Here is an 18412-nt window from a genome sequence, read left to right as displayed (position 1 = left end):
TAACATCGATACCATGATAATCAAGGTCAAATCACTCTACAAATACTAATCACAGGGAGCAATGTTAACAGTAAAATATGTTATTTTACATAGATCATTAAAGCACTCTGATTTCCCTCAATTACTACCCACATTTCATGACAACAGGCGTCCACAAAACAAGTTGTCTTTTCAAACCCATTTATCATCGCAGTCTTCGAGAGAAACACTCTTTTCCCACCACTTTGATACAGCTACACTCTTAGAATAAAGGGTTATTTGCGGGGGGATAGGGTTCTACCAAGAACTGTTTTGATCTGAAGAACGCTTTTAAGAAGACAAGGGTTCTTTGTAAGGCAAAGGGTTCTACCTAAAACCTTTAATAGGCCGACTACACCGGGAGCGTCGTGTGCGCGAGCGTTGCAAAATAAATGTAGGAATCTATGTTATTCAACTATTGCGCTCGCGCGCGTCAACGAGCATCTGCGTTGCCAAGGGCTAAAATAGAAATCATTCCTATTTCTGACGCAGATCACACTGCAAGTCCTGCCTCTCCCATCTCCTCATTGGTTTACAGAAGCAGGTACCCACGTGCCATCTCCTCATTGGTTATACTCACGTGGGTGATTGAAAGATGAACTTTGTTGCCGGTCGTCGTGGTAATTCTATGAAAGTTTAGATGCCAATCATCATATAAGTTCAAAGATGAAAAAGCCTGGAAGGAGGAGAGATGACTAGAAAGGATTCAGTTGACCGTTTTATGTGTGGATTAATTGTCGGAGTGGAGGACCTTGTGCATTTCAGGTAAAATAACAACTCAATGTTTATATCCCAGGACAAATTAGCTAGCAACAGCAAGCTAGCTAAATAGGACAAATTAGCTAGCAAGTGCAAGCTAGCTAGCTAAATTGCCATACATGTTTAATGCTTTTCGACCTGTCTCCAAATTAATGTAATTGGTTCAGAGTTTGTTTTGATATTTTAACCTGCGTGTTGGTGCGGGGGGACAAAATACATTTATGCACGATGGCGCACGCGCGCAGTTGGTTTGGGTTCCGTGTTACACGAAACTGAATGCAAGTTGCAGGTAAGGATCCAACCCTTTTTTAAATTTTCGCCTAAAAGGACATACCCAAATCTACTGCCTGTAGCTCAGGACCTGATGCAAGGATATGCATATTCTTGATATCATTTTAAAGGAAACACTTTGAAGTTTGTGGAAATGTGAAATTAATGTAGGAGAATATAACACACTAGATCTAGTAAAGGATACTACAAAGAATCAATTAAAAAATTCTGTACCATCATCTTTGAAATGTAAAATAAAGGCCATAATGTATTATTCCAGCCCAGGCGCAATTTAGATTTTGGCCACTAGATGGCAGCAGTGTATGTGCAATGTTTTAGACTGATCCAATGAACCATTGCATCTCTTCAAAATGTTGTATCAAGACTGCCCAAATGTGCCTAATTGGTTTATTAATACATTTTCAAGTTCCTACTTGTGCACTCTCCTCAAACAATAGCATGGCATTCTTTCACTGTAATAGCTACTGTAAATTGGACAGTGCAGTTAGATTAGCAAGAATTTAAGCTTTCTGCCCATATGTCTATGTCCTAGGGAAACGTTTTGTTACTTACAACCCCATGCTAACATGCTAATCACATTAGCCTAGGTTAGCTCAACTGTCCCGCGGGGGGGGGGGGGGGGGAAAGATCCCTTAGAGGTTAACAATTCCTAACTCTGGATTCCAATAGGAATCACACATCACTTTGCAAGCCAGCATAATGTGACTTGCAGGCCTGATATGGCAACATCACTATGTTAGGGTATTATTGTGCCCCTCAAATAAAGGCCTTACGATATATGTAATGTATTATCATAAATCATGCAATTGTAAAGGCTAATAAGGCTGTTGGAACTGCTCATTGCGGGTTCTAGGAAGAACCCTCCAAAGATAAAAGAGTTACTTAGCCCCTTTTTTTCTAAGAGTGTACAACCGGAAGTTACTTTTTTAGCAGGTTAGGAAAACTTATGCAGTAGGTTGGGAGAATTAACTTAGCAGGTTTGGAGAATTAGGGTAAGGCTAGGAAAAGGGTTAGGGTTAGCAAAAATGCTCTCCTAACCTGCTATGAAAATCCCTTCCAGTCGTAGCTGTATCAAAGTGGTGTGAAAAGAATGTGTCCCCTGTCTTCATATGTTAATTACACATTCACAATTTATTTATATAATAATAACTAAATTATTAAATTTAATGCAGCAATATACACAATATATATTTCCCCTCAGTCAGACTGCATGTGAAACAACTATACTGCTGGCAATGATAAACAAAAGGGTCATCTTGGCTTTCTTACAGTATGTGTGGTGTGAGGTAGTAGTCAAGCCATTAAGCTTCTGTAAGTGCTCAGAGCTAAAAGGTCAGCAGAAATACAAGATGGGTCAGGAAACCAGGAAAACAGCAGCATAAATGTTTTGTGTCTGTGTTTACGAAGTAGGATCAATATTCATAACCGGATCTGTATTGATGAGAGTCTCGAGCTGTCGTTGAGGTATTGATGAGAGTCTCGAGCTGTTGTTGAGGTATTGATGAGAGTCTCGAGCTGTTGTTGAGGTATTGATGAGAGTCTCGAGCTGTCGTTGAGGTATTGATGAGAGTCTCTAGCTGTCGTTGAGGTATTGATGAGAGTCTCGAGCTGTTGTTGAGGTATTGATGAGAGTCTCGAGCTGTTGTTGAGGTATTGATGAGAGTCTCTAGCTGTCGTTGAGGTATTGATGAGAGTCTCGAGCTGTCGTTGAGGTATTGATGAGAGTCTCGAGCTGTTGTTGAGGTATTGATGAGAGTCTCGAGCTGTTGTTGAGGTATTGATGAGAGTCTCGAGCTGTCGTTGAGGTATTGATGAGAGTCTCTAGCTGTCGTTGAGGTATTGATGAGAGTCTCTAGCTGTCGTTGAGGTATTGATGAGAGTCTCGAGCTGTCGTTGAGGTATTGATGAGAGTCTCTAGCTGTCGTTGAGGTATTGATGAGAGTCTCTAGCTGTTGTTGAGGTATTGATGAGAGTCTCGAGCTGTCGTTGAGGTATTGATGAGAGTCTCTAGCTGTTGTTAAGGTATTGATGAGAGTCTCTAGCTGTCGTTGAGGTATTGATGAGAGTCTCTAGCTGTTGTTGAGGTATTGATGAGAGTCTCGAGCTGTCGTTGAGGTATTGATGAGAGTCTCTAGCTGTTGTTGAGGTATTGATGAGAGTCTCTAGCTGTCGTTGAGGTATTGATGAGAGTCTCTAGCTGTCGTTGAGGTATTGATGAGAGTCTCGAGCTGTCGTTGAGGTATTGATGAGAGTCTCTAGCTGTCGTTGAGGTATTGATGAGAGTCTCGAGCTGTTGTTGAGGTATTGGATGCAAATGGGCAGTAAATGTGTCATAACGTTTTGTTGACCCTCTTCGCTTCTTAAGTGCCGTAAACAGCTAATGATGACCATTAGTTAGTTAGTTAATTATCATATCAGTAGCATTACTAGCGTGTGAGACAATCATACTGTGTAAGGGTGAGTGGGGTCAGTGATAAGGTACTGTATTTACAGAGCGATGGTCTGAACTTAACTTTTTGGTCAACTAGATTATATGGCTCTTAAATCAAACAATTTCACAGTTGTTTTCCTTTTCATTTGACACAATCTTTCACTCAGTTTGTTAATTCCCTTCTCTTTTTAATAACATTGTAGATAGAATCTTATATAATATAAACTTTATTTATATAGCACAATCCATATGGTATTTCCTGTATAGTATACACAACAACATTGGTTTAACATTATCTAGAAGTAAGTATGAGGCCCACCTGATAGAGGACGACACAGAAGAGGAACAGCACAATGTAGAGGATCTTGTAGACCATCACCTTCCCGGAGAAGCTGACCACAAAGAACATGGAGCAGCAGAACAGGATCCAGTACTTCACCAGGGTTCCCTTGACCACTGAACCTAGCATCTCCATTATGAGGGAGGTATCACCTTCATTCGCTAAGGGAGAGGAGGAACACAACATAGAACTGGTTCAAAGGGTCAAACACCTCTGTGGGTTAGAGCACTGTTAAGTGAAGAATGTTACAGACACCTGGGTACAATATAATTTTCACTTCTAATGCATTTGTTACTGTATTAGAGAATGTGACTTTATCAGTTTGAATCCATAAAGCATGCATAAAAGGAGAAGAGTCCAGACGTGGTAGCACTTTGACTTCATCCAGAGACTCTTCTGACTCCTTCAGATCCTGCTCTTCCTGTTTCTCCTTCAGTTGTTGACGGAACAGAAGCAAGAAGCTGAAGGCGTAGAACACCTTGGCTCCCAGGTGGACGCAGGGTGCTGGGTAACTGGCCATGTCAAAGTCTACCAGCACGGCGTGGGCTAGGTCAGGGTAAAGCTCATCCCGCCGCAGCCTCAGACTGCTCAGGAAGGCAAGCAGTAGCAGCACGGTGCCGTACACTGCCAGGAAGGGTGCACTCATCATGGCGTAGCGCCGACGGTCACGCATTATCCAGATCAGACACGACCACACCAGCAGGGCAAACGTCAGCCAGCTGTTATAGGTGATGCTCCACACCTGAGGGGTTGAAGGAGCACAGGACACAGGGGTACCTAGTCAGTTGTCCAACAGAATGAATCAGAGAGATCATCGACATCCACAGCTTCAGCCCCCGGGGAACAGTGGGTTAACCGCCTTGCTCAGTGGCAGAATGACAGATTTTTACATTGTCTGCTAGAGGATTCCATCCAGCAACCTTTCGGTTACTGTCCCAATGCTCTAAACACTCGGCTACCTGCCGCTGACACTCTACACATCTTAAATTCATTCTTAGAAAAATGGGTTCCAAAAGGGTTCTTCAGCTGTCCCCATAGGAGAACCCTTTTGGGTGCCATGTAGAACCCTTTGAGGAATGGGTTCTACATGGAACCCGAAACAGTTCTATCTGGAACCAAAAAGGGTTCTTCAAAGGATTTTGCTATGGGGCATCTGAAGAACCCTTTTAGGTTGTAGATAGCACTTTTTTCCCCTAGTGTAGTTATATAACCATGTTTATGTTACAGAGATGTGAAGGTAATTGATCTCTATTCAGTTTGACTTTTAAAGGAATTGTTTTCAGAAAGTTCATTGTTCAGTGACTAAAGTTGTTTACCATCATGATGATGAGTGCGCTGACGTAGCTGTGCTTCATGATGAACAAGCCGAACACAACCAGTCCACTGGGGCCAGGAGGGCTGAGAACAGTCTCTGTTTCACTCATAGACACCTCACTCCTCTTTTTCTCTTCCTCACTCATCTCTTTCAACTCCTCTGACTCTGAGAGAGGAGAAACAGCTGGAAGAAGGAGTTTAGAAGAGTTTCTATTCCATATAATTGGCATATTTTAAAACTGTGCCGTGTCAGTTTCTACATTAGTGAGGGATATTTATTCAATATCAGTTAACTACCATTTATTCATGACTGGGTAAGATCAAAATATTCAAGTGGATATAAATAATACGGTGACACTTTATTTGGATAGTCCATCTGTAGATTCTCTACAGACTATCAGTAACATTTACACTATTTACTAATCCTAACCCTAGCTCTAACCCTAACCTTAACCTTTAATCTAACCCTAAACTTAACCCTTACCTTTATTCTAAACCTAACCGTAACCCTAACCGTAACGTTAGCAAGCAGTTGCTCAGCAACAGATAGTTATGCATCTACAGATGAGCATTCTGGACTATCCAAATAAAATGTGACCAATAATACTTCCCATACGTCATCTACCTTGTGAGGGTGCCAAGTCTATTCCTTCATATTGTGGTGGAGGGTAGCAGTTTGTATATCCTGCCGCTGGCCCTCCCATCAGTGACCCCATCTCCTGTCCTCTCAGATCATGCCATGATCTGCTCATCAGTAAAACCATTGGCTGCAGAGGAAAAACTGTTTACTATGAATTTTGTCTTTGAAGAAAAGTGATGCACACCAAATTTACAGTGTCTAACCCAACATTTGAAGTCTCTTTAAAGTAGTTATAACAACAAGACTTTGGTGTAGATTGGGAGAGCAGAATGTAGTTCATGTACCTCCTCATCTGGCATGTACGCTTCATCATCCGTACTGGTCAGTAGCTGTGGTAGACAAAGAAAGACAACTGTTCAAGAAATGTGTAGAGAATCTTGTTGGTAACACTACAAGTGGCTAGATTGGGAAATGTAGAATATTTTAACACCTCCAATCTGTCTCCTGAGATGAATAAGATCTTGGAGAAGCTGGGGGGATCCTCAAGAGCTTCTACTGGACTCTCAGACTTCTCCAGAGTATCCTGGCAGAAATACACAGACAGCACCATGAAATGACTGACACACAATGAACACCTCCAATAAAGCATAAACCAGCAGCTTAAACCCCATTTTTCTTTCATCAACAAGTCATTGGCTGCATATGAAATGGCACCCTATTCACTGTATAGAGCCCTAGCCATATAGTAGTGCACTATATAGGGAATAGGGTGCCATTTCGGACACAATCAATAACTTAGGCCTCTTAGTTGCATTGGTGCCTCAGTCTTAGTTAAAGTACCTCCTCCTCCTCAGTGAGGTTGACCCACTTGTGCAGCAGAGCCACCAGTGTGTAATAAAGGAGTAGCAGCACCATGGGGTTGGTGAAGACAGGCCAGCTGATGTCTGGCTGCAGACCCAGACTGTATGGCTCAGTCTCATTGGTTTGGATGACCGCTGTTATACCAAACAGCCTGAACAAAATCAGAGAGAGATGCACCAGATCGGTTAACAAACAATATTCACAGTGGATAGATGGCATGTATCAGTTTATGAAATTTAACAGGGATTTGTGTATGTCTGTGTCCAGTGTAGTAGAGTGTGTAATTATTTTCTATTTCGACAATATGCTGCCTGCGACTGGAACGAATTGCAAAAATCTCTGAAGTTGGAGACTTTTATCTCCCTCAACAACTTTAAAAATCTGCTATCCGAGCAGCTAACCGATCGCTACAGCTGTACATAGTCCATCTGTAAACTACCCACCCAATTTACCTACCTCACCCCCCATACTGCTTTTATTTATTGACTTTTCTGCTCTTTTGCATACCAGTATCTCTTCTTGCACATGATCATCTGATGATTTATCACTCCAGTGTTAATCTGCTAAATTGTAATTACTCAATTTATTGCCTACCTCATGCCTTTTGCACACATTGTATATAGATTCTCTTTTTTTTCTACCATGTTATTGACTTGTTTATTGTTTACTCCATGTGTAACTCTGTGTTGTTGTCTGTTCACACTGCTATGCTTTATCTTGGCCAGGTCGCAGTTGCAAATGAGAACTTGTTCTCAACTAGCCTACCTGGTTAAATAAAGGTGAAATAAAAAATAAAATAAAAAATAAAATAAAAATATTAATAAATACAATACGTTTTTCAGTGGCTGTGTTTCAGCCTGCAAACCAATATGGTAAAAAGGACTGTGTGTATCTGTACAGTCGGTGTCCAGCCAGTATCCTGTGATGCTATATTCTGGTCCCATGGCCCTACCTGGCGTAGATGTCCTGTGGGGGTATGATCTGTTGGGCCAGGGGCAGCTGGTACAGGTAGAGGCTCAACAGGTGACCGGCGCTGAATATAGCCATCATCACACAGAGGGTACCGAAGAGCAGCAAGCTGACGGAGTGAAGAAAAACCCACCACCACACCAGGCCCAGGAACGTCCCGAAATACACCACTGAGGTCAGGGAGGGTAGAGCAATGCCTGGTACATGGGGATAAGGACCAGTCAAGGGGAGAAAGGAGAAGATTATAGTAGTGTGGGGGAGCAGATAGTAAATGAGTTGTCTTAATTTGGCTGGGCTATACAGCGGAGAAGGCTGAGCCAATGCAAGACTTTGAGTCTGGCTCTCAAGAATAGTACATAAGAGTACAAAGTGACTTCTTTGAATGCAATGAATTAGATTACAGTCCACAGCAAGGAAAGGAAAGCCTTTTGAGATGTACCTGCCAGCCCTAGTAGAATGGTGACCACTACTTTCCCTGCTGTGTTCATGATGGCAGACAGCAAGAGGCGCAGTCCAAGGGAAAATGCAATGAACTTCTGGACAAACTGAGGAAGGTCTGCCGACACCGCTATGCTTTCATCTGAGCTGTCATAAGACGAGCCGTCTGTGACTTCACTGCCAACCTCAGACTCTGAGTCGGACATCTCCACATCCTGCTTGTCAAAAGAGCACTAGTTTGACAGACATAACAACATTTTACTTAGTAACAGATTCAAGCTAAAGGAGTTCCATGTTCAAACCACTAGAGAAGAAGTGCTGAAATACTGCATTAGAAGGTGATGCGCCTCACCTTCAAATTCTTTACAACATATTGGCATGTACGATGTACATTTCTAACGCTCTCATTTAAAACAATAATGGTTCAACTTCTGTGTACTGTGAATTGAACAAAAGAGGCAGATGAAATTGGCCATGTGCATACCTCAGGGTCAGAGGGTGCGATACAGTTCTGGTTAAGTTGGGGCATGGGGCGCAGCAGCTTCCTGATCAAGCGCAGTATGAAGAGCTCTGACAGGAAGAGCCCCAGATCAGGGGCTAAGAGACGCACAATGTTCCCTGCATCCACCAAACTGAACCTGGGGACACAACACACAACAAGTGATTAACAACACCCACATTAGAAACAACACCAAAGTCACTTTTTAAAAAGTAAAGAAAATGTTGCCCTACCGTACAATGCCCAGATGGTAGAGAATATTCTCCCAATATTCGTTCTCTGTTGAACAACAAATAGAAATCAAGTCTCATCTTATCAGCAAAATTCCAAAGCAACATCCGCCCTCATAAATATTTTCTTGAATGAGTAAGTTCATTATACTCTCTGTGTATTAAAATGCTAAAACAAACATCTGTCTCTCCTTTGGTTGCTGTCCAGCAGCATCTCAGAGTATTTGTTTTTAGTAGCTCAGTGAGATGATAGCGGCTGGTGTTATCTTACCATACTGAGGCACGTAGGCAAAAGTGATCTGCATGAAACACTGGAGAGCCAGAAACGTCACGCTGGTAGAACAGATGAGCAGCAGGAACTTCCCTGTTTTTCCTTCAGAAATAGAAGAGCAGAGACACAGATTACTGGGGGGAGAATAGAAGAGAATGGAAACTTTACTTTCAATTTTTGTGAGAAATAATATGTCTTTCTTCCTATTCCCTACCCCTCCAAGACACATACAAGGTATTCAGATCAGCCAGTCGGTATTCTGTTATCATCCACAGGGGGGTCACTGGCAGGAAGCCTAGTGGTTAGAGCATTGGACTAATAACCAAAAAGTTGCAAGATCAAATCCCCGAGCTGACCTGCTAAAACTCTCATTCTGCCCCTGAACGAGGCAGTTAACCCACTGTTCCTAGGCCGTCATTGAAAGTAAGAATTTGTTCTTAACTGACTTCCCTGGTTAAATATTATTTTATTTTTAATTACAAAATTAAACTGCATGTAATTAGGCTGTTACTTTTAATGGCCTTTTTTTACTCCATTTTCCCCCATCTTAATGGCTGAGGATAGTGGTAGAGTCTACTGTGAGAATGCAGATACCATAGGTCTCTGTACTTACAGAGACATAGTGAGCTGAGCTTACTAAACGAGGATCGTCACATTCTGCCTTCCCAAAGGATGCCTAACAGCAGTATTTAAACCACAGTTATTCTGTGTCTTAAGAGCAGTTTCTGTGATTGATAGTTTAATAAAGTAGGCTTCATGGATCTTGATTCCCCTGAACAGCAGAACAAATTCAATCAAAAAAAAGATAACAGTTGTACTTAACAAAGACATTTGGTTTCAGTTTATTTGTGTGTGTACATCGAATAGGTACCGTATCTATGAAGACAAAGATTTATAATGCTCTTTGAAATTTGTATGTTTTTTCTTTATATTAAGGGGGTGTTCTTGAAATGTTAAAATATTCAACTCCAACAAAAGACAACAATTTCCTTTGTAGGCAATAACCGAACAGAACAGAGCAGTAAGACATCAGTGGCATATTAACAGAGGCTGACCCCTATAATTAAGAGAGAAGAGGGAAAACAAGGCCTGGTGGAATGGTGCAGCATTAGCTGAGCCAGCAAATGGGCTTCCGATGCCCGGGTTTTTACTAAAAGCTTTGTTTCATTTCTGCTCTACTAAGTGAAGGCCGGTCAATTCTGCTTCAGTATGATGTGTTTAATCTCTGCACCCCACCCCTGACCACTCAACCCACGGGTGGTGTTATATTAGCAAGACAAAGATTGAAAAATGATCAACAAAGCTTTTAAAGAGAAAAAGGCTAACAGTCCAGCATGCAACCATCTCGCAAACGCTGACACCACAACATTTCATTCCACTACAGTATGTAATTAGTAGGTTATACATTATAGATCAGGCCATACTGGCTACATCCCTTTACAAAGTACATGGCCAATCTTTTAATTCATCAACTTTATTGATAAACATACAATAGAATGCACACACATGTTTGTATGTTGGTCAATATGAGTTGAGGAATCACACAAACTTGCACACACAACACACACACACACACACACACACTGCAACACGCTTAGAAAAAAGGGTTCCAAAAGGGTTCTTTGTGGAGGGATAGGGTTCTACCTAGAACTGTTTTTATCCAAAGAACCCTTTTTGGAAGACAATGGTTCTTTGTAAGGCAAAGGGTCCTACCTAGAACCTTTAACATCCTATGATGATTGTTTGGAAGGCAAGAATGATTTTTTGAAAGTCAAGAAGGGTTCTTTGGAAGGCAAGAAGGGTTCTACATGGAGCCATATTTCCCAGCATGCTCTATTGTGGGTTATTTTCAGAATTGTTGGTTTTAATATCTGTGTTTTTGCATGTACATTAATTGGTTGATACATTTTATGCTACACAAAGATAAATAACCTTTTTTTGAAACTAATCCAATCTGTTAGTACTTATTACACACAACTTATTATGCCTGTTACTGGGATTGTAGTTCCAGTTTAGATGATTGAGGTAGTCTCAGTATTCAATCTTCCCTACCCTGGCATTCATTCTGAATGCAGGTTGCGGGTGATAAAAAGTTCCACTTGTTGGATATCCTAACTCTGGCTAGATTCCAGTAGGAATTAGACATCTATTTGCAAGCCAGCATAATGTGACTTCCAAGCCTGATGTGTTAGGGTATAAGCAGGCCCTCAAATAAAGGCATTTTGATATATGTAATTATTGTTATAAAGAATTTTATTTTAAAAGCTAATGAGGCTGGTGTAACCATTCATAGACGGTTCTAGGAAGAACCCTCCAAAGATAAAACGGTTATCGGTAGAACCCTTCATAGATGGTTCTAGTAAGAATCTTTAGACTATAAAATGGTTCTTGGTAGAACCTTTCATAGAGGGTTCCAAGCAGAACCTTATACAGGGGGCTCTATGAAGAACCCCACATAGAGGGTTCTAGGTAGGAACCTTGCAAAGGGTTCTACCTAGCACCAAAAAGGGTTCCCCATTGTGGACAAACCGAAGAACCCTATATGAGTGTAATTTAACACTATTCTGGAAATAATAGACAGGCAGCCCAATAAACATGAACATTAAAATGATTTGTCTCCCAAGAGCCACATTGATCAAACATGGTGTTTATTAGCAAACATTAAAACCTATAGAGGACCCTGTAGCATAGAATAAAATACAGTGTAACTTGGAATAAAATGTGCCTTATTGTTTATAGTCTAAAACTTGAGGTGCCATTTCAGACCAAGTGGTGTTCCTCTGAGCTCTTACCTTGCATGGAGGTGAGAGAGGGGTTTGGCAGCAGGGGAAGGGTGAGTAGAAAAAGGAAATACACCACAGACAGACCATTGTACCGGAAGGATGACGCTATGGAGAGATAACAAAGATTTTACATGGATGTTTATTTGTATGTATAATATAATATCTAGGTACATACTGTATTTTTTTTATTGGGTGCTGTATTTTATGTGATTGTTCATTATGTTGAGTCCATCTTATGTAAAATCCAAAAAAGCACAGTTGAAACAGAAATTAATAATTAATCAACAGCTGCTAGAAACAAATATCCTACTGTTTTATCCATCAAAGAGAAAAGGCATTGGTAATAGAATGCTCTGATCCATTGCACCTACTAGTACAAAATGCATATGTGTTGGACTGAACAAAGCCCCATCACACAGTAAACAAGTAGCTAGCTAAAAAACAATGCTGCTTACTGGTCACACCACATTTTATTGCCGACAATGGCAATGAAACTGACAACAAAATCATGGATTCTAGTTTTAACTTAAAACTTTTAATAATACAAAACACTCAAATGAAGGAAAGTATAATTTAATGAGTATTATATTTCTTTGTTATTGAAATTACTTGGAATCTTGATTTGCTTTACTTGATGGTGAGGTAGAAAATACACTTTAAAAAAATACAATTAACATGGAAAATGTGTCTTAAAAGTGACAGGCAAAAGTTTACCTGTTTGTTTATGTTTCCTTTCTTATACAACAGCTAAATACATCATAAAATTATCTGCAATAATATTTTGGTCAGAGTTGATTTTGTATCCTTGATATAACATTAAGAGAGGCATGGCCAGTTGTCAACATGTGCCTTTGGAATACTCGGAAATTATGTCATTTGAGGGCAAAGTGAAAATTCCACAATCTGAAAAGTTCAAAGTTATCTGATTTTAGTGCACAATTACACACATCTCTGAACTCACATGCTCAATATTGTACTGTTGAGAACAGAACAATACAATAACATACTATTCAACAGCTAAAACATTTTATTTCCCATTACAGTTTTACGGCACAATTTACTCAATGACTATATGATCACATTATTACAATGTTTCTGTGTCCACTCAAAGAGTTACCATCAGGGGAAACAAGAAATAATGGCTTAATCTCCGCATTCCCCCAGACAACATGTCTCACATACATTATTTGTGCTTTCTGTAAAGCATCCAAAATGGTGTTTCTAACAATATTCTTTAAGCACTTCATAAAAGCAAAATCTCTCAATAGAACTGGAAAAACCACTGCTATGACGTAAATAACTAACAAGTCCACCATCCTGCTATATTATTACCTGACACTTGAATTGTTAACTTATATTCTTCCAAACCCAACTTACCTGCAAGCAGAAGAAGAGGTAGTACTAAATTATAGAGTATCCCCACCACAATATCCCCCACCATGTCTCCTTAGCATGTGAGAGACACCCAGCTCTCTGATCAGACTACTCTCTGGGCTGCCTGTGGCTGCAGGTAACTCCCATCCTCTGACACATTTCCCTACTGCAGACACACTGGCTTGAACAGTAGAATCCCAGACCTCAGCACACAGACAGACAGGACTGGAAAGACCAGGCACAGTGATACATTGGAAGAATGATCGCACTCAGCGGTCCTGATTTAGAGGAGCTTCAGTCAAAATGAAAGGAAGTTCCAAGACAAGAGGAGCAAGAACTAAATGGAGTTTCGTTGGTTTTAGATGCAGATGTGTGACTCCCTTCCTCTGTCTCATTTTGACCCCCCTTTTCTCCATCTCTCTCTGAGTATTCATTAGGCAGAGCAAAATCATACACTTAGTGATAGATGTGGCTAGACTATTTCACTTTGTGGCCATTTGTTGGTATTGTCAATTACTGTTACAGAGACCAAGCTATACAATTCAAATAAAATATGGGACATTGATGTGTTTTTCACACATTGTCTTTTCAGCTCTTGACCGGCCCATGTACTTTATTGCGTCTCATCATCATTGTCTGCTGGTGAGGGGAAGTGTATCTAAAATTCATGGCCGTAAGGCCATTAAGAGCCAATGACTGCAGCAGCAGCTGTCACGCTCGTTGAAATGAGTCGACCAAGGCGCAGCGTGAATAGAGCTCCACATATTTTTTATAAACTGAAACTCACCAAAACAAAAGAATAAAGCATAAACGAAACGCTACAGGTGTGCGCACTCAGGCAACTCAATGTAGACAAGATCCCACAAATACCAATGGGGAAATGGCTACCTAAATATGATCCCCAATCAGAGACAACGATAAACAGCTGCCTCTGATTGGGAACCATATCAGGCCACCATAGAAATACAAAAAACACCTAGATGACCACCCAAGTCACTATCACGCCCCAACCAACACAGAGGAAAAACAGCTTACTATGGTCAGGGCGTGACAGCAGCGCATGGTGAACACAACAAATTGTCTGAGTGGAGAAACTAGGCTACACATCCAGTGTATTTTTCTTTTACTAAGGACATTTATTAATCAGGTCATTCAATTCAATTAACGTGCACCTTCAAATATTGGAGTTCTAAACTAATCCAATCTGAGATCAACACTGAGATCATGGAATATGTTATTGAATATGAAGAGAACTCACTGAAGGGGCAGACTGCCAATTCTGGCAAATGCCAGATGGACGGGTCAATCTTTAGCCCAGTGGGCCTGCCCGGGCCGATTTCTGGTTCTGTCTCTGACTCAATAATAGAGCAGGTCTAGAGTACTTTCAAAGTAAATCAAGCATGGTGTTGATACTGTAAGCACATGAGAAGCTCTGAGGGGAAACATTTCACTGTTAGTCAATGATCGGAGCAATAAGGAATAATTGCAGTTATCGCAGGGATATTTATCAAGCTATAGCAGTGTGTATACAGATGTAGGAATTTAATTTGAGCCAGTTTGCTACAGCAGGAAAATAATCCTGAAGCAACAGGAAATGTGAATTATCATGTGGATTATAATTAACAGACATTTTTGTAGAGGTTGATACATTTTTCATGAGGGCAAAAGAAGTAGGAATTTTCAAAGTAGAAATTACAAACTTTGGAAGCCTTTTTAAAACTCAAATACACTACAAGTTTGCATTTGCTGCTGTGCAGTGCAGAAAAAATTATCAGCAAGAAAAGAGTGATCAAATTACGATCCTACATTTGTACTGTAGGTGTTCCTTTTGTCCAGGTGGGAAAGGGCAGTGTGGAGTGCAATAGAGATTGCGTGGATCTGTTCGGGCGGTATGCGAATTGGAGGTTGTCCAAGGTGTCTTGGACGATGAGCTACAACCAGCCTTTCATAGCATTTCATGACTACAGATGTGCGTGCAACGGGGCGACAGTCATTTAGACAGGTTACCTTTGGCGTTGAAAATGTCAGTGAAAACACTTGCCAGCTGGTCAGCGCATGCTCTGAGTATGCGTCCTGGTAATCTGTCAGACCTATAACTCACATTTCTATGTGAATTTGGTTGGGTCCATATTGCAGCTTTAAAGTAACTGTCCAGTGTTTCGGTGCTATTAGTTGCCGGGGACTTTAATGCAGGCAAACCTAAATCCGTTTGAACTCATTTCTACCAGCACGTCACATGTGCAACCAGAGGGGGAAAAAAACTCTAGACCAGCTTTACTCCACACACAGAGACGCCTACAAAGCTCTCCCTCGGCCTCGATTTGTTAAATATGACCATAATTCTATCTTCCTAATTCCTGAAAACAAGCAAAAACTGAAGCAGGAAGTACCAGTGACTCGCTCAATACGAAAGTGGTCAGATGACGCGGATGCTATGCTGCAGGACTGTTTTGCTAGCACAGACTGGAATATGTTCAGTCTGTGGCATTGAGGAGTATACCACCTCAGTCATCGGCTTCATCAATAAGTGCATCAACGACGTCATCCCCACAGTGACCGTACGTACATATCCAAACCAGAAGCCATGGATTACAGGCAACATCCTCATCGAGCTAGAGGCTAGAGCTGACACTTTCAAAGAGCGGGACACTAATCTGGAAGCTTATAAGAAATCCCGCCACGCCCTCAGACGAACCATCAAACAGGCAAAGCGCCAATAAAGGATTAAGATTGAACCCTACTACACCGGCTCTGACACTTGTCGGATGTGGCAGAGCTTGAACTATTACGGACTACAAAGGGAGACACAGCCGCGAGCTGCCCAGTGACGAGAGCCTACCAGACAAGCTAAATGCCTTTTATGCTTGCTTCGAGGCAAGCAACACTGAAGCATGGATGAGAGCGCCAGCTGTTTCGGATGGCTGTGTGATCACGCTCTTCGTAACCGATGTGAGCAAGACCTTTAAACAGGTCAACATCCACAAAGCCATGGGGCCAAACGAATTACCAGGACGTGTACTCAAAGCATGCGCTGACCAACTGGCAAGTGTCTTCACTGACATTTTCAACCTCTCCCTGACCGAGTCTGTAATACCTAAATGTTTCAAGCAGACCACCATAGTCCCTGTGCCCAAGGAAGCGAAGGTAACCTGCCTAAATGATTACCACCCCGTAGCACTCACGTCGGTACCCATGAAGTGCTTTGAAAGGCTGGTCCTGGCTCACATCAACATTATCAGCCCAGATACGATAGACCCACTCCAATTCGCATATCGCCCCAACAGATCCACAGATGACGAAATCTCAATTGCACTCCACACTGCCCTTTCCCACATGTGAGAATGCTGCTTATTGACTACAGCTCAGTGTTCAACACCATAATGCCCACAAAGCTCATCACTAAGCTAAGGACCTTGGGACTAAACACCTCCCTCTGCAACTGGATCCTGGACTTTCTGACGAGCCGCCCCTAGGTGGCAAGGGAAGGCAACAACACGTCTGCCACACTGATTCTCAACACAACAGTGGTAGGCCTGATTACTGACAATGAAGAGACAGCCTATAGGGAGGAGGTCAGAGACCTGCAGTGTGGTGCCAGGACAACAACCTCTCCCTCAATGTGAGCAAGACAAAAGAGCTGATCGTGGACTACAGGAAAAGGCAGGCTGAATAGGCTCCCATTAACATCGACGGGGCTGTAGTGGAGCGGGTCGAGAGTTTCAAGTTCCTTGGTGTCCACATCACCAACGAACTATCATGGTCCAAACACACCAAGACAGTTGTGAAGAGGGCACGACAACACCTTTTCCCCCTCAGGAGAATTAAAATATTTGGCATGGGTCCCCAGATCCTGAAAAAGTTCAACAGCTGCACCATCGAGAGCATCCTGAACGGTTGCATCACCACCTGGTATGGCAACTGCTCGGCATCTGACCGTTAGGCGCTACAGAATGTAGTGCATACGGCCCATTACATCACTGGGGCCAAGCATCCTGCCATCCAGGACCTATATGCTAGGCAGTGTCAGAGGAAAGCCCAAAATATTGTCAAAGACTCCAGTTACCCAAGTCATAGACTGTTCTCTCTGCTACCGCATGGCAAGCGGTACCGGAGCGCCAAGTCTAGGACCAAAAGGCTCCTTAAAATCTTCTACCCCCAAGTCATAAGACTGCTGAACAATTAATCAAATGGCCACCCGGACTATTTACATTGACCCCCCCCCCCATTTGTTTTTTACACTGTTGCTACTCGCTGTTTATTATTTATGCATAGTCACTTTACCCCTACCTACATGTACAAATTACCTCGACTAACCTGTACCCCCGCACATTGACTCGGTACCAGTACGCACTGTATATAGCCTCGTTATTGTTATTTTATTGTGTTACTTCTATAATTTTTTACTTTAGTTTATTTGGTAAATATTGTCTTAACTCTTTATTGAACTGCATTTTTGGTTAAGGGCTTGTAATTAAGCATTTCACGGTAAGGTCTACACATGTTTTATTCAGCGCGTGTGACAAATAAAGTTTGATTTGATTTCCAGATTTCTTTGAAATATGACCTATAATTAGTTACAATATGAGTGAAATAGTTTTGTTTCCAAACATAAAAAAAATTATCAGCTCTTCTGTGTTGGAATGGTGTGGGCTTATATCGGTAATAAAAAATATTCAGGCGAGTATACCGCTGATTGGCCAGCTCATCCTCCTCAGGAGGATGACATCATCCTTTGTGAGGACATAGCAAGCATTTTTTAAATTATCTGTTTGAGATACAAGTTTGAGGTCAGGTTTTTGAAGTGTTTTTTCTTGAATTTATGCTTTGGCCACAAATAGGAATATATGATGAGTCCACAATATTATTTGGGTATGAGTTAACAGCATGTGAGATTTTCACTGGATAGTTACTTTAAAACAGTAAATTGTTCTCTCATTCTCATGGCAAACTGAGATGAGCAATAAAATGAGCTATAAAACAGCACATTTTTCTCTCTGCCCCATGGCAAAACGGGGGTGGGAGGCCTTCCACTTATCCTTCCACTTATTGTTTTTTCAGAATACCCCTTCAAATATCCCTAAAAATACCTCTCAAAAGAAGCATAATACGCCATGTCAAACTGTGAATTAAAGGAAATGCGTTTTAAAATGTTCATCCCCTCAATATCTCCACCGAAATGTGGTCCTTGTTTCATAGCTTGCTTTCATCTCCCATAGAATCCTACTATTTTAGGTAATCTCCCATTTAAAGTAAG

At 41.5% G+C, this 18412-nt stretch overlaps 1 protein-coding gene across 1 annotated transcript in view; it reads right to left on the bottom strand.

The window, feature by feature from the left end:
• LOC129861492 (piezo-type mechanosensitive ion channel component 2-like) overlaps positions 1-13225 on the bottom strand; it is a 36087-nt gene extending 22862 nt beyond the window's left edge. Inside the window, exons 1-13 of the mRNA XM_055932874.1 lie at positions 13162-13225; positions 11794-11889; positions 9002-9103; positions 8734-8779; positions 8486-8639; positions 8003-8219; positions 7547-7760; positions 6574-6745; positions 6224-6316; positions 6113-6122; positions 5156-5337; positions 4203-4581; positions 3819-4000 (exon numbers count right to left, since the gene is read on the bottom strand). Of these exons, the coding sequence (XP_055788849.1) occupies positions 3819-4000; positions 4203-4581; positions 5156-5337; positions 6113-6122; positions 6224-6316; positions 6574-6745; positions 7547-7760; positions 8003-8219; positions 8486-8639; positions 8734-8779; positions 9002-9103; positions 11794-11889; positions 13162-13225 (1911 nt within the window). The remainder of the gene's footprint in view (positions 1-3818; positions 4001-4202; positions 4582-5155; positions 5338-6112; positions 6123-6223; positions 6317-6573; positions 6746-7546; positions 7761-8002; positions 8220-8485; positions 8640-8733; positions 8780-9001; positions 9104-11793; positions 11890-13161) is intronic.
• Between the last annotated feature and the right edge of the window lie 5187 nt (positions 13226-18412).

Source organism: Salvelinus fontinalis, chromosome 8, assembly GCF_029448725.1.
Source record: "Salvelinus fontinalis isolate EN_2023a chromosome 8, ASM2944872v1, whole genome shotgun sequence".
Taxonomy (NCBI): Eukaryota; Metazoa; Chordata; class Actinopteri; order Salmoniformes; family Salmonidae; genus Salvelinus; species Salvelinus fontinalis.
The sequence above is the reverse complement of the archived record's forward strand: the minus strand, read 5'-3'. Positions and strand labels throughout refer to the sequence as shown.